The sequence below is a fragment of the Thalassophryne amazonica genome, chromosome 13 (assembly GCF_902500255.1).
Source record: "Thalassophryne amazonica chromosome 13, fThaAma1.1, whole genome shotgun sequence".
In the NCBI taxonomy this organism is placed as follows: Eukaryota; Metazoa; Chordata; class Actinopteri; order Batrachoidiformes; family Batrachoididae; genus Thalassophryne; species Thalassophryne amazonica.
This window is the reverse complement of record NC_047115.1, coordinates 98,580,950-98,602,803: the sequence shown is the minus strand read 5'-3', so window position 1 is coordinate 98,602,803 and position 21,854 is coordinate 98,580,950. Positions and strand designations below refer to the sequence as shown.

At 43.0% G+C, this 21,854-nt stretch overlaps 1 protein-coding gene across 1 annotated transcript in view; it reads left to right on the top strand.

Moving 5' to 3' along the window:
• cdt1 (chromatin licensing and DNA replication factor 1) overlaps positions 1–21,578 on the top strand; it is a 34,476-nt gene extending 12,898 nt beyond the window's left edge. The window contains exons 3-10 of the mRNA XM_034185481.1: positions 659–930; positions 5,092–5,286; positions 6,897–7,042; positions 7,879–7,979; positions 9,411–9,599; positions 10,495–10,653; positions 18,122–18,323; positions 21,077–21,578. Coding sequence (XP_034041372.1) covers positions 659–930; positions 5,092–5,286; positions 6,897–7,042; positions 7,879–7,979; positions 9,411–9,599; positions 10,495–10,653; positions 18,122–18,323; positions 21,077–21,240 — 1,428 coding nt within the window. The 3' untranslated portion in view covers positions 21,241–21,578. The remainder of the gene's footprint in view (positions 1–658; positions 931–5,091; positions 5,287–6,896; positions 7,043–7,878; positions 7,980–9,410; positions 9,600–10,494; positions 10,654–18,121; positions 18,324–21,076) is intronic.
• Positions 21,579–21,854: the final 276 nt, after the last annotated feature.

Sequence of the window (21,854 nt, the reverse complement as noted above, 5' to 3'; positions counted from 1 at the left end):
ATCTGACACGAGAAACATCTGCTTCAAAAAAGGAGCTGCCAGGTTTCTAGAAGTGAGGACAAAGGTCGATGAGATGGTTTCTCTAAAAAAAAAAAAACAAACAAAAAAAACCCTGCAAATGAGAACATGTGAATGTCTAAAAGATGGATTGGATTTATATGGATTGGATGTATATGGATTTATAATTGACAATTGGAGGTCATTTAGTCAAAGAGAAATAGAAACAAACGGTGCAGATAATTTGATGTAGAATTTGGAAATAAATCCAAGCAGTTCTAATTATTTTACACCTAGAGCTGCTCTGAGCGCTCAGATTACCGCGGCTCAGACTTCACACATCGTCATCCTGCCACATCTCAGGTTTGTCAAAGGGTCCAAGAAAAGCATTTTCTGCCCCGCCCCCTGTCTTTTTGTTAGTTCCGCCCCTTTAAGCCGCACAGCTGGCTAATCTACAGTTTTCTCAACCTTCTCGTTCACTCCTGCAGATGTCTTTCTGTCTTCTCCACCTGCCTGCATGTTCTCCTTCACCTGTCTGATTCCATCATTGTTAAACGATGTGATTTGAATAAGTCTCCTTCATGCCACGCACCGTGGCGCCCTGTGTACCGCGCACGCTGCTGCACGTTGGTGTTGACTTGTAGGAGCATTTGTCTCTCAGGTGCTTTGCAAAGAGGACATAGAAGCTCTCAAGTCCTGCCTCCAAAGGATCAAGAAACATAGCAAGGAGATCACTGCCGCTGCTTCCAGTGCTTCAGGTTCTTCTGATCCCTCGTCTTCAAATGACACGGCATCAAAGAATGTCCCTGCGCCGCCCACCTCTGATGCCAGAGTCTTGACATCCACGCTGGTACGAGCTAAAGCGCTTGCGGCGAGTGTTCAGAGGCGGAAAGCTGATGAGCCCAAGCAGAGTGAGAGCCAGGACCAGGACAGGTGAGGCTGCGCATGTCAACAGAAGTCTTTACATTTACAGAAACTGAATCCATACGGAGATGACACTCGCTGTATTTTAAAAATCTTTTTTTTTTTATTTATTACTTTTGAATGGATTGTGAGTCATTAAGGATAAGAACTGTGATTCTGACACCATTTCCTGCAGCCAGTTTTTATATGTTTATTTAGTGAAATAAATGTCTTCATATTGGCAAAAATAACATTGTCTGATATTATCCACCACACTCTGTTGGTTGTGTTCTCATGAAAAAGGTCACTGCAGTTTTACTTATTTTAAATCTATTGTTCTTTGAAAACACAAACCTCGAGTTCTAATTGTATTAGTGATGTTTGTTGATCTTTCACCACATCCACATGCAACAGATTTGAACGCCTACTGATGTTCAACATTGGTTGTCTCTGTGTTGGTCTCCAAGCGTCAAGATAACAGACTAAGATATTTGACTCCAGTTAGTTTCATTTTTCATTTATTAACATTAGTGATCTGGTTTTGGGTTTAGATTTGATGGGTTTGTGTGAGACTTGGCTGAAGCTGAATGTCTGTCTGCGGTGGTTTCCTGCTGCTTCAGGTGCAGGTCCAGGTGGAGCTGTGGCGCTGGTTCAATGGCTAAATCCGTCTGAAATCAACACATTTTAAATTTAGCTTGTTTGTTTCCTTGGTTTTTGTTTTTGGATCTTAGCAATGCTGGACTTGATAAAGTCACATGATTTGTCTTGTTTAGATCTCCTGAGCTGCCTGTCACATGAAACAAAACAGACACTCAGTATCAGTCAGAAAATTCTCTCTCTCCAGAGTTGCTGTGTCTGCTGGGCAAGAGCACTCCTTCAAAAGTAATTAAAGATGGTTTTTCTTTTCATTAATAAGAAACAACAAAAATGTTCTTCGTAAACTCCTAAATGTATAGATTAAACACAGCTGTAGCTATTATAAACTGATAGTTTGGCCTTACCGTGTTTGCTGGTTTTGTTTCCTGTCAGTGGCGGTTGACGTGCGTGTGAGATGACGCTGAATATTCATAGAGGAGGCGTCACAATAGAAACCGCATTGATGAACTGCTGCTGTTAGAATGTGCAGAATGTGGTTTTCAAAACGGCAGAGGAGAATTTTTTTTTTTCTTTATACTGTTCTTAAAGTAACTTACGGGCACAATTTGGTGGGGATGGGGGGACATGTCCCCCCCCCCCCCACCTTTTCAACCAGTGGGGACAGAATATGGTATGTCCCCCCCATCTTCTGACATATATGTGTGTACGTGAAACATGCTATGTCAGTCTTATGTGCAAACCATGTTAGAATAGTATCTTTGTTTCTGCAAGTTTGTATTTTTAGCAGCATTGACTTATTTACACCTGTTTCTTGTTGGTCACATTCTGAATTTTCTGGGACTGCATTTGCCCAGATTTGAAACCAAAAATAGTTGCCTCTAGGGACTAGTGTCTACACATAAGTATCAATGGACCATTTGCTAATTTACTAAATTCTGAAAGTTAGAAAAGGAAATCAGAAAAGCTATCTGGGACCTCAGAAAGCCCATCTGCAATTATTGCTTGAGCTCCAAAATCAGTCTATGCAAGTGAAATTATGTTCAGTATGAGTGTTGTCATTAGTGCCACTTCGAAAATTAAATTCATGATAAGTAATTTATCCTAAACTTATGATCTGTTGTTTTTTCAAGCTTATGCAAAAACAAATCTTGAGGAAAAAAAAATACAGTATGTGATAGTTAATAATTATTAAGAGCCTGTTCTTTCATATTTATGAATATATTTTACCACGTTGCAGTTGTTTTTTTTTTTAATGAAAACTCAACTTATCATTCTTTTTGAGTTCTACACATGTGGTGATACCTTATTTACACCGGGATGTTAATAAAATCAATGCTGGCTATTCTCAGAATAAAGTACTTATATCCACAGTTTCAAATTGCATAAGTCAAATGGTGTCCACTTTATGGTCTTCTCAAAACATTAAAATTACTGTTCTGGATGCTCAGAATGCATCTGAGCTTATCTAGAAACCGTTGGCTTCTGGGGGCCTAAAGCGGCCCCCAGACCCCCAGCCTACGGGCTTCGGCCCTGTGGGCCTCGCACTTTGTCCCCCCCCCAATTTCTACTTCTAAATTGCACCCTTGAAGTAACTTAACATCTTTAACTACCTCTGATCGCTCCATCTGTCACAACAACATAACCTGCAGTCTTCAGAAATAAATCAATAATTGTGGACATTGAAGGAATGAAACAATTTATGGTATTTTTATTTATTTATTTTTCAGCTGTATCAAGTTTTATTTTTTATTTTAATGATCCAGATTGATCCAGCTGATTGTTCGTACGGAGCGTTAGTGGCAGTGTTGGATTTGTGTGGTCATTGGTTTGTACCGTGTCCCATTCAGCAGTGGAAACACAAACACATGATTAATTGAACCACAGCGTTACCAGAAGGTCTTTGAGTCGCTGTTGTTGGCTTTATGTCTGAGAAACATCTTTTTAATTTTGGTCCACTTCTCCTTTGAGTTGGCAAACTTCCACCAAACCTGCTGTGTGTGTGTGTGTGGGTGGGTGGGTGGGGACCTCAGAACTGGCTGTAAAGGTTTTGTTTTGGTCTAGGTCATGAGGGTCAAAGTTTAAAATGGTTTTTCACTGGGATGTCCGCTGGGCTTGGTCCACACTGTGCGTGTCCGTGGGTTCTGGATTTGCTGGGGTGAAGTCAGATGTTCACACTGCGTGTCAGTGGACAGCAGGGGTGCAGGTTTAAAGTTTAGTTTGAGGTCATTTTGATCTCTGCTGTTGGTGCCGTATGGACACGTTCATATCTTTCAGCAGTTTTTTTTTTATTTTTTTTATTAAATTTCTCATGTATGTCTGATGTCATCCATGTCTTTATATCTTACAGACATAAAGACATGGATGACCTCTAATTTCCTGCTTTTAAACTCAGATAAAACTGAAGTTATTGTACTTGGCCCCACAAATCTTAGAAGCATGGTGTCTAACCAGATCGTTACTCTGGATGGCATTTCCCTGATCTCTGGTAATACTGTGAGAAATCTTGGAGTTATTTTTGATCAGGATATGTCATTCAAAGCGCATATTAAACAAATATGTAGGACTGCCTTTTTGCATTTACGCAATATCTCTAAAATCAGAAAGGTCTTGTCTCAGAGTGATGCTGAAAAACTAATTCATGCATTTATTTCCTCTAGGCTGGACTGTTGTAATTCATTATTATCAGGTTGTCCTAAAAGTTCCCTAAAAAGCCTTCAGTTGGTTCAGAATGCTGCAGCTAGAGTACTGACGGGGACTAGCAGGAGAGAGCATATCTCACCCGTGTTGGCCTCCCTTCATTGGCTTCCTGTTAATGCTAGAATAGAATTTAAAATTCTTCTTCTTACTTATAAGGTTTTGAATAATCAGGTCCCATCTTATCTTAGGGACCTCGTAGTACCATATTACCCCATTAGAGCGCTTCGCTCTCAGACTGCGGGCTTACTTGTAGTTCCTAGGGTTTGTAAGAGTAGAATGGGAGGCAGAGCCTTCAGCTTTCAGGCTCCTCTCCTGTGGAACCAGCTCCCAATTCAGATCAGGGAGACAGATACCCTCTCTACTTTTAAGATTAGGCTTAAAACTTTCCTTTTCGCTAAGGCTTATAGTTAGGGCTGGATCGGGTGACCCTGGACCATCCCTTGGTTATGTTGCTTTAGACGTAGACTGTGGGGGGGTTCCCATGATGCACTGTTTCTTTCTCTTTTTGCTCCGTATGCATCACTCTGCATTTAATCATTAGTGATCGATCTCTTTTTCCTGGTTCTTTCCCTCAGCCCCAACCAGTCTCAGCAGAAGACTGCCCCTCCCTGAGCCTGGTTCTGCTGGAGGTTTCTTCCTGTTAAAAGGGAGTTTTTCCTTCCCACTGTGGCCAAGTGCTTGCTCATAGGGGGTCGTTTTGACCGTTGGGGTTTTTCATGATTGTTGTATGGCCTTGCCTTGCAATGTGGAGCGCCTTGGGGCAACTGTTTGTTGTGATTTGGCGCTATATAAGAAACAAGTTGATTGATTGATTGATTGATGTCACGTTTTAACGTACTAAAGATCGTAAAAATAAAAAACGTGTACAAAATGTCGTCTTCCTGCGTTGCTCCTCAGTGTTGACCTGCCAGCCTACCAGCGCTACCACACCCTTGCCCAGGCGGCCCCCCCGGGACTGTCCCTGCCCTATCAGTACAGGGTGCTGGCTGAGATGTTCCGCAGCATGGACACTGTTGTCAGCATGTTGTACAACCGCAGTGAGACAGCAACCTTCATCAAGATCAAACAGGCCGTTCAGGACATGATGCACAAGTAAGTGGGAGAGTGCAGGTCTGCTTCATCCGTGCACACGGTTTCTGCTCAGACGTGGAGGTCAGCTGGACCAGCTGGTCGATTCTGGATGTTATTGACACGAGGGCTGGGTGATACAAATGATATAACCGTTTCATGAACACTATATAGGTGAGGCTAAGCAGCTGTTACACAACAGGCTATACCAGTACCGCAGAGAGGGCACCAGTGGACCTCAGACTGCAGTTCATCTCCACCTTAAAGACACTAACCACACGTTTGAGGACAAGGAAGTTAAAATCTTAGCCAGAGAAAAGAAATGGTTTGAGAGAGGAGTAAAGGAAGCTTTGTATGTGAAACAGTTGAAACCCAGCCTTAACCGGGGAGGGGGTCTGAGACACGCTTTGTCCTCTGTTTACAATGGGGTACTCAGGTCAAAGCAGTTTCAGTCTTTTGTTCATGGTAATGAGTCATTCACGTCGTCAGGATAGCTGTCAGGAGAGGCGTCAGTCCCATCGTTAGGAGGGACAGCTGCCCTATCATTAGGAGGGTGCTAACTAGAGCAGTTGTTAGTCACTGGCCAGTAGCAGTCTGCCTCTCAGTAGGAGGGGTCTGGTTAGGTTTAAAACTCCAGCTTTTGCTGGATTCTGTTATTCTTCTCTACAAGAGTCAAGACAGAAGTCAGACTACCAGAGTAGGAATTTTAGCTGAGGAAGCTTCTGCGATTAGAAGCGAAATGTCCTCGGTCAAGCAACTCAGTCCAGTCAAAGATTCAAGCTTCTCTACTACGTTTCACGGTATAAATTTGGCCAACAGTAGAGATTTAGACTCCAGTGACCAATCACAGTAATACTTGTTGACGACGTCATCGTATCTTCCTCAGTGACTCTGAATGACTGGGAATTTCTTAATTCGGTAAAAGTCACATGATCGAATTAAGAAATTGTCCCATTAAATTCACCAAACTCAGGCTCTGTCAGTCTCTCAATGCGTTTTAAAAGTGCACGCTTCAAGCTTTATATGAGTTTTGAAATTATGTTAATAGGCCTACTATAACCTGAATTATGATTAATTTCTGCAATGTTTTGTGGATTTTATGGTCATATGAGCCAATCTGGATTATCAACCCACGTGGTGGGTTTCTGGACAAAACGCCACCAAAAGCAGACAAACTGCCTCCTGCTGGACAGAAGCAGGAATGGTGAAATAAGATTATTCCAATGCACAAAAATACAAGTCAGAGAATCAGGTGCTCAAAATGATCTGTTTTTGATTTTTATTGTTTTATTTTAATCAGTTTATTCTTACAAAGGGACTATATGACCCATTCAGAAACACTTCCATTATAACTTTTACACTTAAGTTTATATCATGATATGAATTTTAAGTCATATCGCCCAGCCCTATTTGACAGTATAAACTAGGACAGTGTGACAGCACATACCTCCACCAGGGCAGCACTGTCCCCTTTAGGACCAAAACCAAGGTCACAGGTTATGACCCACATTACACATTTTTGTCTCTGGTTTGATCCAGAACTTTAGTTCTGGTCAGTGAACAGAGATGCTGCATTGATCTTTGATCCTGATCACTGTGTTGGGACTTTGTCACTGTTATTTGTTTGCTTGTAGGAGGTTTGAGGAGAGTCACCTGGGTCAGATAAAGACAGTGTTTCCTGAGGCCTACACCTTCAGACAGGAGAACAACATCCCAGTCTTCAGCTCCACCATCAAGAAGGGCGACTACCATCTGACTGTGGAGCCCAACCTTCACTCTGGTCAGAAAACCACCGACGTTCTACCTGTTCCCTAACAGGGGGCGGAGTTTAACATCTCCTCTGATAGTGCTGAATTTTTACAGCTGTAGCGTGACGTCCCTGAAGGACAAGTTTTTAAAAATTCGTTGTAGAAGCTGTTCCTTGATGAAACTAGGAGACGTCTAGTTTGGGCGAATCAGTGACTTCAGTTTCTGACTGAAGGGTGAAAGTCACATCGAGGGAATGTCGTACAAATACGCTGTGGTCAGAGAAAATACTCCAACCCCTACTTTATTAGAACCAACGTCATGTTGGAGAACTACTTCTTATTTCATGAAAACCCTCTGCTGGTAGACCAGTGCTCATCACGTGTTCTACTCTGGATTCAGCGCTCGCCGTTAACGTCTGAGTACTAACAGCATTAATGTTTCAAAATGGCGCTCATTAGTAGAATTTTACTCCAAAAGTGTAGCTATAATATGTATATTTAAACAAACAAACAAAAAAATGTTTTGTTTTTTTTTTAAATAAAAACTTCAGTTTCATCAGTTTTACAGCAACTCTGTGACGACAGACGAGTATGAAGGTTAATGTGACACTCAGAGTCTGAATGTCGCTTAATGTTAGAAACAACAACAAAAATGTGTGTTTGTGAAAAACATCTTAAATCGGCGTAAATGAAGTAAAGATCTGCGTTTGATTGGACTCTGAACTGGAGGAAAAAAAAAACTGTTCCAAGTTGGAAGAGTTGAGTTGAGAAGCTGCAGCAGGATCTGTGCCGACCGAGGTCGCGCGCTCTGAGGTCTTTGGTTTAATTTCTTCACCGTGTTCATGTGTTTGTTTGTGGCTGTTCTCAGATCAGAATGAAGCTCGTCCTCTGCTGCTGGCCTCCCAGCTTCTGGAGAGAAGACAGATCTTCCACTGCAACCTGGTCTCCATGGTCAAAGATCATCACAAGGTCAGAGAGAGTGTGTGTGTGTGTGTCCCCTTCTAATTGAACTTCTTCCCACAAATTGAACATAATAAATAAAACTTTTTTTTTTTTTTTTTAAGTGCAACGAAGAGCCCCCCAATACACACACACGGAGCCTCACGTTGTTTGGGCCCTTGGTGCTCTTCAGGAGGACACAGTGGGACTCTTTGTCTCACGTCAACATTAAACTTTTTGATTTTGGGTTCTTGTAGAGTTTGGCTGTGGTTCAGACAGATTCCTCTGTGGGGGTGAAAAGTTTTGATCCGTCTGATTGGTTGTCTGACAAAGTCCTGACGTGATGGTGCTGTGTCCCACCCCCCATAAAAAAAAAAAAATGACACCTGTGCTACAACATCTAACTTATTATTAGTAGTATTAGTAGTAGTAGTTGTATTATTTCCACCAGACAGCGTTTCTCCTGGTTGTGTTTTAAGCTTCACACGTTGCACTTTGTGTCTGCAGGCGCACTGACCACCAGTTGGTTAAACGCTGCTGACACTTTATGACACGTGGCATCGATGTGTGAAAATGTGGACGTCCCTCAGAGTGCACAGTGTCCAAAAATAAACACGTGGCCGGTCTGTTACCCCGTAATGTTTTCAGGGAGTCTCTGCTTCTAGAGCGCTCCTGAACCGTAAAGGTCATCATGTGACTAAAATGAAGCTGGGGGGGTCTTAAAGGTCAGCATGTGACTAAAATGAAGCTGGGGGGGTCTTAAAGGTCAGCATGCGACTAAAATGAAGCTGGGGGGGTCGTAAAGGTCAGCATGTGACTAAAATGAAGCTGGGGGGGTCGTAAAGGTCAGCATGCGACTAAAATGAAGCTGGGGGGGTCTTAAAGGTCAGCATGCGACTAAAATGAAGCTGGGGGGGTCGTAAAGGTCAGCTTGCGACTAAAATGAAGCTGGGGGGGTCGTATAGGTCAGCATGCGACTAAAATGAAGCTGGGGGGGTCGTAAAGGTCAGCATGCGACTAAAATGAAGCTGGGGGGGTCGTAAAGGTCAGCTTGCGACTAAAATGAAGCTGGGGGGGTCGTAAAGGTCAGCATGCGACTAAAATGAAGCTGGGGGGGTCGTAAAGGTCAGCTTGCGACTAAAATGAAGCTGGGGGGGTCGTAAAGGTCAGCTTGTGACTAAAATCAAGCTGGGGGGGTCGTATAGGTCAGCTTGCGACTAAAATGAAGCTGGGGGGACCCGTAAAGGTCAGCTTGCGACTAAAATGAAGCTGGGGGGGTCGTATAGGTCAGCTTGCGACTAAAATGAAGCTGGGGGGGTCGTAAAGGTCAGCTTGTGACTAAAATCAAGCTGGGGGGGTCATGAGTCTGTTGTTGGGTTTTCTTCACTTATTGAGCTTTAAGGAAAACTAACACCTTCTAACTGTTTATCTTGTATGTCTACCACCCTGTTCTGTGTGCAGGTCTTTCTGTCGTCCTTGGTTCCTCCGGTGTCTGTCCCCGAGGACAAGCTGACCCGGTGGCACCCTCGCTTTAATGTGGACACGGTGCCGAGTGTCCCAGCGAGTCTTCTCCCTCAGCCGCCTCATAGCAACAAACTGGCCACCGCCCAGGAGGTGCTGGACAGAGCTCGAGCGCTCATCACTCCGAAGGTACCACCGTGGAGCCGCCACGTGTTTGAGTTCCTCCGTCCAGAGGTCTTTCAGTCACATCAGGTCTCTCTTTAGAGAGAAATGGGACATTTGTTTTAATGCCGAGGTTAATTTGTTGTTGACGTCTGAGTGTTGAGTGACACAGTGGAGTTTGTCCTCGCGGGGTTCTGATGGGTCGACCCAACTCTTCAAGTCTGGTTCTACTTTGTAAATACTTTAGTTTACACAGTGATTAAGTAATAAATTACTTGCTGTTGTTATTACCATGTTATCCTCCTGGGTCGGGTCTTGGTGTTCCTCAGCCGATTTTTTTTTTTCCAACATGCTTGTCACGCGGTCGTTCGGAGCAGCCGAGTCATTTTTTAGGTGTGCCCCCCCCATGTCCGTGACTCCAGGCGGCAGACCTCCTTTTAATATCTAGGATTACTTTTTCAGCACAGTGTTAACGGTGGTGAACAAAATGGACTTGAACAGTTAATGTCGCCCCCTACTGTTATAAGATTACATATTTTTAGACGTTGGATTCCTTAAATGGAACAAAAACTAAGATTTCTGTTTATTTTTATGTCACCATACAGTCCTCTCCTGTCCTGTCATATCCTGGATTTGGAAAAAAACAATTCTCAGATTGTAAAAAAATAAATATAAATAAACATGCATATAATGCACAGTGCACCTGCAGTTCACACCTTCACCCTGGAAAAATCCAGTTGGTTCCATATGACTGAAGCCAAATTGTTCAGCGCTCCGAGGTCTGTTTGGTGCTTCAGGTCGGAACGTGAAGTCCGTCATTCCACTTTGAATGTTTGGAGTCAAACGGAGGATAAGAACTCTTGCAGCGGTGACCGTGTGTCGGTGAGGATCTTTAAACAGTTTTTGTTTGTGGTGTCTTCAGATGGAGACGGCTCTGAAGTCTGTTGCTCTGAAGACAGAAGACGATGCCTCAGACAGTCGAAGACTGGGACCTGCACCAAATGGCCTGGTTCCCTCTCCTGACCCTGCAACAGAGGTCCCACCGGCCCTGAAAGGCGTGTCCCAGTCCTTGTTGGATCGGGTAGGTGCACTTCAGACTTGTGCTTGAAATGTTCCTCAGAGGTGAATGGAGGAGTCAGAAATAGTCGGTGAGTCCAGAGAACATCCAGAGAGGAAAAGCCGGTGAACTGTCTAATGTCCCAGAGGGGTGTCTGCCCCCTGCTGGATTAGAGGCAGCTCTGGTCCCTCGGGAGGTTCCTTGGTACCGCTGAAATGAACCTGTGTTAAACTGTTACTTAGTGAATCCAGCAGCTGGAGAAGGTTGAGGCCACGCCCACGTCTCACCTGGCTGCAGCAGATAGGTGGTTACTTTTTGTGGTTCTGTCACACCTTGAAGGTTTAGTCTGTGCCGACCACATTAAGAATGCTGGCGTATGTCTAGTAAATTAATGCCGCTGTCACACCTTGATGATTATCCTGCGTATGCTGACAGCCCCGATTCCACCCAGTGGTTCAGGTTGGTACTGCACAGTGTGGTACCGGTCAGAAACAGAGTAATTTAACTTTTTTTTTTCTTTTTTTTTAATCTTGATGGACCATTTTCATTGTGTACAGAATGAGTCGACTGGCTGTGGGAAACGCTGCCGTGAATGAATGGAGTGCTGTGACTCTTTAAACTTTTAAAGCGCCAGCTGTTTCCTAATTAGTGGAGCTGAAAGTGCCAAGCGACTGCTTTCAGCTCCACTGGTCAGACCTGATCATCCTCTGATCAGGTCATCACAGACCTGAATAATGAAATGCTGTGATGATTTAAACTTTAAAAGCGCCAGTGGACCATGATCAGGTGTGATCTGAATGAAGTGCTGTGTGGTGATCACTGACAGCGACGATGCTTTAAATGTTTAAACAGCCCATTAATCAGATGTGATCACCCTGATCGATCGATCAGGTCATCTGATGATCACACCGACAGCATTGGTGCTTTAATAGTTTAAATCATCACAGCACCTCTGTGTGTTCAGAGCGCAGCACCGACTGAGAAACGCGCCTGCAGCAGAAAAACCACAGAGGGACTTGGTTTAAAATGCTGTTTCCAGCCACAGATTAAAGTATTTTCAGAGGTCATTTTCTAAAATCAGGAGTAGTGCTGCAGCTATCTATTACTTTAGTAATCGAGTATTCTATCTTTTATTCTGGCGATTAATCGGATAAAAACTACTTTTGTATTTTTAACAACATCAACAGTCCAGGTTTCAACTTAAGCAATGGCACAGTGTCGCTGTGCCACCACGCAGATTGTCAAATTTAGTGTATCCCATTCTGTTTTTCTGGGTAATTAATTATTTTTTTCACATCTTTACAATTTTTGGATCTTTCCCAGTCTCAGGGGCTCAGCCAAAGTATTGACATTTTGCTGAAATGGTGATGGGATGTGGCTTTCTGTTTTTTTGTTTTCCCCAACTTGTAAAATGTAATCTTTTTTTTAAAGGTTGAACTGGGTCCCTGCGTGAATTTATTTATTTTTTATCCCTTTTTCTCTGATTCAGCAGATGCATTTCAGCTGGAGGTTGAACATGCAGCCTCAGTCACTATTTTTTATTACATTTATTTTATTTAATTTTCTGTGTTTGTGAAGCGTTGTATGGTCCCCAAAACAGTGAGAATTAAAAAGCAAAACACTCAGTGCGAGTCTGAGCAAAAAAAAAAAAAAAAGAGAGAGAGAGGATCTTCTTTCAGAGACTGTTTGTCGCTGTGTCCGGGGACGGAGCTGTGACTTGCCCGGTGTGAGGGGGTGCTGAGAGCCGCTCACACCGGCCACAGAGAGACAGCAGCTGCCTGCTTCACTTTAAATGTGCAGTCAGTCTATTTCAGATGATCAGCGTGGACCCTCTTTCTCTTTAAAAGCTTTATTTTACTCTATGTGTCATGTTGGAAAGCTGTAGCTTTTGGTGCTACATTGATTAGCTCTAACACGGTTTATGCACATGCGCTAGTCGTCTTCTGTTTTTTTCTGGGGACGTTACAGCGCCACACACAGGCCTGACATATGTACTACAGCATTAAACGGAGCTTCGAGGTACAGAATTTGCCTCAAACATTTTTTGTAATCAAATTATTTGAGTTACTCAATGAATCGTTTCAGCCCTTATCAGGAGCTTCATGTGGACTCTGTCCGTCTGTGATGGTGAATTGGACTGAAATGAACAGGTCAGATTTACTGTGTGTGTGAATGAAACAGTCTGTCTGCATGAGGACGCAGCTTTTAGCCAATCAGACGGATTTTGACTTATGAGTAAATTACAAGAAATGTGTGCAACAATCACATAACTTACCTACAACTTATGTCCAGCATGTGGAGGACATGAGAGTCACATGCTGGCAATCGTTGAAAATTTCAACCTGCCCAAAATTTTTTGAGGAGCTCAGTTTATCAAGATGAACATCAGCGTGTTTCAACGTGCTTATACAGGGATGAGAGTGGGCAAAGAAAAAACTCTGAAAGTCAGTGGGGACCCGGGGGTCACCCTAGGCCCCCAGCAGGGTCCAGGGACAGTGCTCCTGGTGGGACCCACAGGTTTTGAGCATTTTAGAGGCATTTCAGGGCCACTAGAGACCTAATTTTATGAATTTCCATTTTATATTTGTTGTATGTTGGTTTGTGGAAACCTGACTGTAATAACAGAATCTGCCTCTGTAGACCTTTAGGCGATACCTGCCTCGTGCTGTAGCACATGTACTTGTCATAGCATTGGACAGATACAGTTGTATGTAAAAGTTTGGGCCCCCCTGATGATTTCCATGATTTTCCTTTATAAATCATTGGTTGTCTGGATCAGAAATTTCAGTTAAATATATCATATAGCAGACAAACACACTATTTGAGAAGTGAAATGAAGTTTATAGGATTTACAGAAAGTGTGCAATAATTCTTTAAACAAAATTAGACAGGTGCATAAATCTGGGCACCCCAACAGAAAAAATACATCAATATTTAGTAGATCCTGCTTTTGCAGAAATAACAGCCTCTAAATGCTTCCTATAGCTTCCAGTGAGAGTCTGGATTCTGGTTGAAGGTATTTTGGACCATTCTTCTTTACAAAACATCTCAGGTTTGTTGGTTTCCGAGCATGGACAGCCCGCTTAAAATCACACCACAGATTTTCAATAATATTCAAGTCTGGGGACTGAGATGGCCATTCCAGAACATTGTACTTGTTCCTCTGCATGAATGCCTTAGTAGATTTTGAGCAGTGTTTAGGGTCATTATCTTGTTGAAAGATCCAGCCCCTGCACAACTTCAACTTTATCACTGATTCATGAACATTGTTCTCAAGAATCTGTTGATATTGACTGGAATCCATGTGACCCTCAACTTTAACAAGATTCCCAGTACCTGCACTGGCCACACAGCCCCACAGCATGATGGAACCACCTCCAAATTTTACTGTAGGTAGTGTTTTTCTTGGAATGCTGTGTTCTTTTTCAGCCATGCATACCGCCCCTTGTTATATCCTGACAACTCAATTTTATTTTCATCAGTCCACAGCACCTTATTCCAAAATGAAGCTGGCTTGTCCAAATGTGGTGTGTACACAGAAAAGGCTTCCTCTGCATTACAGCATCATACAGCATCTCTTTGTGCAAAGTGCGCTGTGTAGTTGAACGATGCACAGAGACACTCTCTGCAGCAAGATCATGTTGTAGGTCTTTGGAACAGGTCTGTGGGTTGACTGATTGTTCTCACCATCCTTCACTTCAGTTTATCTGAGATTTTTCTTGGCCTGCCACTTCGGGCCTTAACTAGTACTGTGCCTGTGGTCTTCCATTTCCTCACTATGTTCCTCACAGTGGAAACCGACACCTGAAATCTCTGAGATAGCTTTTTGTATCCTTCCCCTAAACCATGATGTTGAACAATCTTTGTTTTCAGGTCATTTGAGAGTTGTTTAGTGACTCCCATGTTGCCACTCATTAGAAGAGATGCAAAGAGGGGAAACATTTGCAAATGGCCACTTTAAATACCCTTTCTCATGATTGGATTCACCTGTGTAAGGAGGGCAGGGTTTAATGAGCTTACCAAAACAATTTTGTGTTCCAATAATTAGTGCTAAATGTATTCAAATCAATAAAATGACAAGGGTGCCCAAATTTATGCGCCTGCCTAATTTTGTTTAAATAATTATTGCACACTTTCTGTAAATCCTATAAACTTCATTTCACTTCTCAAATATCAGTGTGTTTGTCTGCTATATGATATATTTAACTGAAATCTCTGATCCAGAAAACCAATGATTTCCAAAGGAAAATCATGAAAATTATCAGGGGGGCCAAAACTTTGGCATACAGCTGTATCACTGAACTTGTCAAAACTATTCTTTAAGTGTCTTTCCTTAACCTGCAATGAGCTCTGAAATATACTGAAACTTCATGCAAGTATGTGTAAATCATTTAAAGAGATTAAAACCTATCAAAACATTTGTGGTATAAAACAGTGACTTTATTAATATTCACATGTAAAATGTATAACATTACTGCCCCATAATAAATTTTGAAATCACACCATGCGAGTTTGCAGCTCGACTACTGATGTCAGTCAGCGAGAAAAACCCCACAGGCACAAACAGCATAGTATCATTAAAAAGCACACAGACTGAGCACCAGCTGTACCGCAGTCTATGAAATTCACCAAAAAAAATTGTGCAGGCCGATTTCAGCATGCAGGCAAAAGATATCTTGTCAGTTTTGAATGGTTTATCTATTAGAGCACAATCAATTGTAAGGCCTGAAAGATGTTTCTGTAGGAAGGATTTTAGCCATAAGGTCAGTCAGAGGGGGAAGTGTTAAACACTTGAAAGACACTAGACTCATCGAGAGGATTTAGTAGGGGAAACGGTGAATCAGTAACTATATCTGCAAAACTACATATATATTTGCAGCAGTTATACCATATTTTTATGCATAAAGACATCCCCCTTATAAATTAGTGTTTTGTTTTAGGTTACATTAAGAGTAAAACTAAGGGGCAGTCAAGTCAGTTTTACCTATCAAAAGTAAATTTTGTGGATGTCAGTGTCTTTGTATTTATTTCTCACAACAGAGGAAATGTGGCACAAAAACTTCTTAGTTAGAAGACAACCCCGTCCAACTGATGTGTCGTATGCACCTGGGCCACAGTGAATCAGTCTAGAAAGTGAATCAAACATTTTAAAATCAATTTTAAACACCTGGAAATTACACTTGGGGAGACATAAATAACACAGCCTTATAAACAATAACTTGCTGTATTAAATCCACAATAGAATGAACTAAACCTATCCAGAATGTTTATGCTGCCACAAAACATTTCTGATCCACTGTGCCCCGGCTTCCCCTACTGCTATAATGTACTGATGCAGCAGGTGGCAGTAATGTAACAATAAGGATGTTATTATTACAGCGCTGAGCGTCTTTGTGCACTCAGCGCTGTTGTATGCAAGCAAGACCTTGGCCCAAATGCTGAGGACATGCAACGACTGCAGCACAGCAACTGAGCGATGGGGATGTGCGGTGTGAAGGTGTCAGATGACGTCCCCATCGACTCGCTCCTCGTCAGGCTGGTGTTAGCAGACATGACCACCGTACTGAGCTCCCGACGCCTCTGCTGGTATGGTCATGTTATGCATGCTGATTTGGCCATCAACACCATTCCAAGTGTGGCTATGCCTGGTCAAAGAGGACGAGGAAGACCCAAGAAGACCTGGTCTGACTGTGTCAAGGCCGACGTCAAAGTCTGAAACCTGGCCAGCAATGACCCAGTGAAAGGTTCGTTAGCAGGAGTTTAATGAGCCTTTCATTGGATTCAGGTGTGTTTGAACAGGGAGACAACTAAGAGTGTCAGGAAGGTAGATCTCGAGGACCGAACTTGGGCACCCGTTATAGACTTAAAGAGAAAACACGTCTGTCTCTCTGTCTCTGTCTCTCCTTCTCAATTTCATTGGAGATTTATTGATATGGGAGACATGTTTACATTGTCAAAGCAAGTGTTTTACAGAGTAAAAATTAAGTTGTCTCTCTCTCTCTCCGTCTCTGTCTCTCCGTCTCTGCCTGTCTCTCTCTCTCTTGTTGTTTGTGCTGCGTAAACTTTGAAATTTTGGGAAACATGAAGCCTTTCAACTGTAAAATAAATGTATCATCTGTGCTCATGCGCAGGATTTTAATGGAGACTTTTTTTTTTTTCCTTTCAGTGGAGAGAGCCTCTGTTCGAAGCTGAAGTTCTCTCCGCAGTGTTTCATAGCGTTTTACAGCCTCAGGACAGTGAAGCGGCTAACTTTTTAGCACACATTTTCAGCAACAATTAATTTTTCGAAAAATCCGTGCTTTACGAACAGACAATTTGAAGCTGAGAGCTGGGCAGAAATTTGCTGCTAACTGCAGCTAGAACACTGCTGAAGAGAGCTCTCTCAAACATCCCAGCTCCAGAAAAATCGCTCCTCCTCCTGCTCGGCAGTAAACAAACAGAATAAACAACAGCAGTTAAGAGGATTCACAGTGGCTCTTCTTCGGTATCGGAAAATGTTGCGGGATGGATCGGTATTTTCTGATGCCTGAATTACGTCAGTCCCATCCCTAGTCGGGAGCTCAGCACTCCCCCTTACCAGTACCAGTACTGTGGACTTTGGGCCTCGCTGGGCCCCTTCTGGACCTGGGAAGATTAGTCTAATATTAATTTGATGACACATTTTGTCATCTTGCAGTGTTCTTCCAAGGTTTTGTTGATAGATTCCGACCCTGACATGCAGAGGGCTTTACCGGGGAGCTCAACCATAAGATGAATTCACTGAGTCTTGTCTTTGTCCACGTCCACCTCCTGCTCCAAACATGTCCACTTAAACCTATTTTTACACCACTGTTGTCTTTAAGTTGGTCTTCATCCTCTCTCTCTCTGTACTTTTGTCCATGTTAAAGACGCAGCTCAACAGCTCAAACTTGCAGAAACTCAAAATGTCCACGTACGAGTACTTTCAGTGACTTTAGATATTACAGAGAGACTCTGATTGGGTGAAAGTTCACTTGTAGAAAAAGTAAGCAATGGCGTTGTGTGTTTTAGCTTGCGGTTTTGGCAGTGCTATTATGGTTCCCATACATATAAGGAAAGATTTAACTCACATGGATGACCCACACTGCCCCCCCCAAAACTCTGAAATCCACGGAAAATTCTCATCCCTGCTTATAAAAACTTATTAGACTTATGCCGGCGTTTTTTAATCCGGTTGGCATACGCTGGCTAAACCGCCAAGGTATGGCAGGGCCATTAAGCTGTCAGTCATGACTTCTGGAAGCAGGTGTCTGGAAAAAAAACCTGCCTTAAAACAAGCTGATGCTTCTTCAGAAATGATAAATTTCTGTGCCTGTCACTTTAAATGAGAAGAACCTGCTGCTGGCCACACCCCCTCTGCAAAGTGAGGTGGTGTGGCAATCATATTGTGGGCGTGTCTGATCAGCAGGAAGGATTTGTTGTGCTCAGACTGAGATGATGTTTGAAGTCCTTTACTGTGTCACTTCTTTGTCAGATTCGAGCAAAGGAGGCCCAGAAGATGCAGGCGGCCATGACCCGGAACCCGGCCCAGGAGGAGCGCCTGCTGATGATGTCACGGCTCTGCGAGCTGGCCAGGATTCTGCGGAATGTTTTTGTTGCTGAGAAGAAAATGTCTCTGATCATGGAGGTGGCCTGTAACAGGATGGTGACGAGCTACAGGTCGGCTCTCAGCGTAGGTGGGTGTGGTCTCAGGAGCTGGTGCAGTTATTGAGTTCTGATTAGGGATAGGTGATAAGATTTTAACTATCGATTCTGCTTATCAGTCCGATTCCTTATCGATACCTCTTGTGAATTTTCTGTGTACTAAAAGTAGACTTTACACGTTTTCTATGTCAACAAGTGTGTGTGTGTGTGTGTGTGTGTGTGTGTATATATATATATATATAATATAATTGGTCACTGGATCCTTAAACTCTGGACATAAACAGAAATAAAATCTGTAATTTTTTTTTTTTTTTTTGTCAAAAGCATTTCCCTTCAGACATTATTGGCATGAATGTCTTTCCATACATCTGAGCTGAGCTCTTACAGTACGCCAAGATGTAATTCATAAAGAATGCAGGAAAAAACATTTTAGTTGATTGTAGTTTATTTTCCAAACGTATTATAACGTTTGGAAAGAGGTGTCATTTTATTTAAGGTGGCGATTCGTTTTGGAGTTATTAATTCCGACCAGACTCTGTCTCGGCAGAGAGCCGTGCAGCGTTTGGAGCTGTGCCAAAGGAATGGAGGACGATTCTCGTTTCTTGGCTGCAACAAGACAAGAGTCCCAGTTAGTGACTTTAATACACACAAAAGTGACTCACGATTGACATATTTTAATGGCTTTGAGAGGAGTTAAGAAGCGGACTTTCTGCTTCTGAAGAGCAGCAAATCAAAGAACCAACGAGCCAGTGGATTGAAGCATTGCTTCATTGGTTCAAGCTTCAAAGTGGAGTCACACTGCAGAAACCATTGATTACAGACCCGCTGCAGGGTCTGTAATTAACATAGAGAAATGATAATTTTCCTGACAAACACCCTCAAAAACAATGGCTGCTCTGAAGGACCGATAAGGGAATCGTTAAGCAAAAAGACTATTGATGGTGGTGGATCGAATCATTTCTTAACAATGCCCAAAAGGAACCGGTTCTCGATACCCAACCCTAGTGCTGATGCAGACCTGCCAACCTTGAAAAATAGAAAATACTACAATCTGTCTTTTTGTTAGTGCCACCGTCTCTAAACCATACAACATAGCTGGTCTCACTACTGTCTCACTCTTGCTGATATTCTTCGGTCACAAATCACTCCTGCCACCTTTCTCCCCCCTCTCTACCCTGCCTGCACTCTCTTCACCTTTCTACCACACTCTCCATGACTTTGGACAGTTGACCCAAAGTAGTTAAACTCATCTACTTTCACCACTTCTACTCCTTGTAACTGCACTATTCCACTGGGCTCCCTCTCATTTACACACACATGGACTCAGTCTTACTCCTACTGACTTTCATTCCCCTGCTCTCCAGAGCATATCTTCACCTATCCAGGCTGGACTCAACCTGCTCTCTACTCACTATAGATCACAATGTCATCTGGAGACATCTCATCCGTCAACCTGTCCATCACCATTGTGAACAAGAAAGGACTCAGAGCTGATCCTTGGTGTAATCTCACCTCTCACCTCATTCCGACTGTGGCTCTCACCGCTGTCACACTGTCCTTGTTCATGTCCTGCACTACCCTCACATACTTCTCTGCCACTCCAAAGTTCCACATACCACTAATAGAACAAAATAAATTAGACTAGCCTGTTGTCCGTGGGGATCCACAGGCTCTAGATTTGGTCATGTTTATAAAACAGGTAGTTGACATTTTTCAAGGGTGGTAATAAATTATGCAGTTTCTATAAAGAGTTGGAATAGTGTGAGAGTCCAGCTATCAACATTCACTGTTGTTACCTAATATCCCTAATTCCTCCAAAAATATTAGTCCTGTCAACTTTGTTTTGGCAGCGTTCATCCTTGACACAAAATACATAAATATACCAAACAGCAAATGTCAGCTCTCCCCAGTTTGTCCGTGGTTGAAGCTACACAAACAGGCCACTTGGCTTTTAATATACAGATGAAACATTGTTCCGCTATTTTTGCACTTTCTCCCCACTTTCAACTACGTTCAGCTGTACCTGAATTCTGAACCTTCACCTCAGGAGGGGCAGACTTGGCGTTTAAAGCCCCCATCTCAACGTACAAACAAGCTAATTGAGCTTATTTGGTACGCTAACAGGCTAACCTTAGTTTTGGTGGTTGGATAGCACGTTTTTGTGGAAAGGGCCGTGGTTTCTATGACAGGTGGCTAATAAAATGGATGACTGGTGTCGCGGTCTGTTCGGTCTCCCCTGCCTTCACTGTGCATGCGTCACATCGGGGAGCTGGCAAGCGGTTCACGGATTATCACCTCATTTCTGCTTCAAACTGCCTCCAGTCATCATCTATCTTAACAACAGATATCTGAAGCTTTTGTACAACAGTCATTTCCACATGAATTCAGCATTATTTCATCAGCAATCAGAGCGCCGCAGCAGCACGTCCGAGTCTGACTCTCTACACCCAAAGTGATCAAAGGCAGTAATGTGATGATTAACCATCAGATGACAAAGTAAAACCTCTTAAATCATTTTAAAGTCAGTTTTAAGCAGAACTGAGGTGATAATTGGCGGCGCTCTGAAATAACACGTGCAGTAAAGGTAGGTGGCCGATTTTCAGGGGGGACCGTTCAGTCGGTGACCCTGGTGTACTTTGACGTCTTCGTGGGTTTGCGTGCTGGTTGGCAGATCTGCTGATCAGTTTTAAACGACTGACCCAATTCGGTCATGGACGTTTTCCAGGTCTGGGACGGTCCCTTTGTGTGCGTCTTTTTTGATTGACTCCTCCCTCTTATGTCACAGGTGAAATGGAGAAGCACGTCCGTCTGCTGGCAGAGGTGACGCCTGATTGGTTGACTGTGCATCCTGTAAGGAAGGACTTCTACCTGAAGCTCAACAAGACTCTGGATCTTACCATTGTTCTGGACAAACTGAGTGCCAGACTCAAAGAGGAGGAGCAACTTTGAGTGGTGGCATCAGGAAGCACTGAACAAGTTGAAGGCACCGCCTCCAAAGTATCAAACTTTGTTCTTGTGTTTTTGTTGTCGGCTGTGTGATTTGGGATCAGGTCTGTGGTCGTGTCCCGGGCCAGACCTGGATCTCTGGTAGCTGTCTGAGTAATCTGGTTACTTTTCTTTAGTGAAGGTGTTTTCAGAGTGAATCCTGTTGCACAGGACGTTGGCTTTTTTTTTTTTTTCCCTCAGTCATTGTTTGGATATGAAGAACTACAGACTCATCAAAACCGCACTGTCCTCAGCTGTTCGTTTACCTCCAAACCTGATTAAAGTCTCCAGCAATGGCATTATTCAGCAGCTCGTGTCAGTTTTGTTAGTGTCACGGGGTTCAGCCTGGAGGTCATTCAGTGACCTGTGAAGGTCAGTGGGCAGCATCTGAAGGTGGCCATCCAGAAGGATAAGGATGGGTACCGAAACCCAGTATTAAATGTGCAACAGTCAGGGCTAAACTATTAAAGACCAGAGTAGCAGGACTTTTTACTCTTTAAAACTACTGCTTTCAGTACTGGAAAATAAGTTGTTTTTGCTATACAGAAGTGTGTGTGTATGCTTTTATTTCTCTCTCA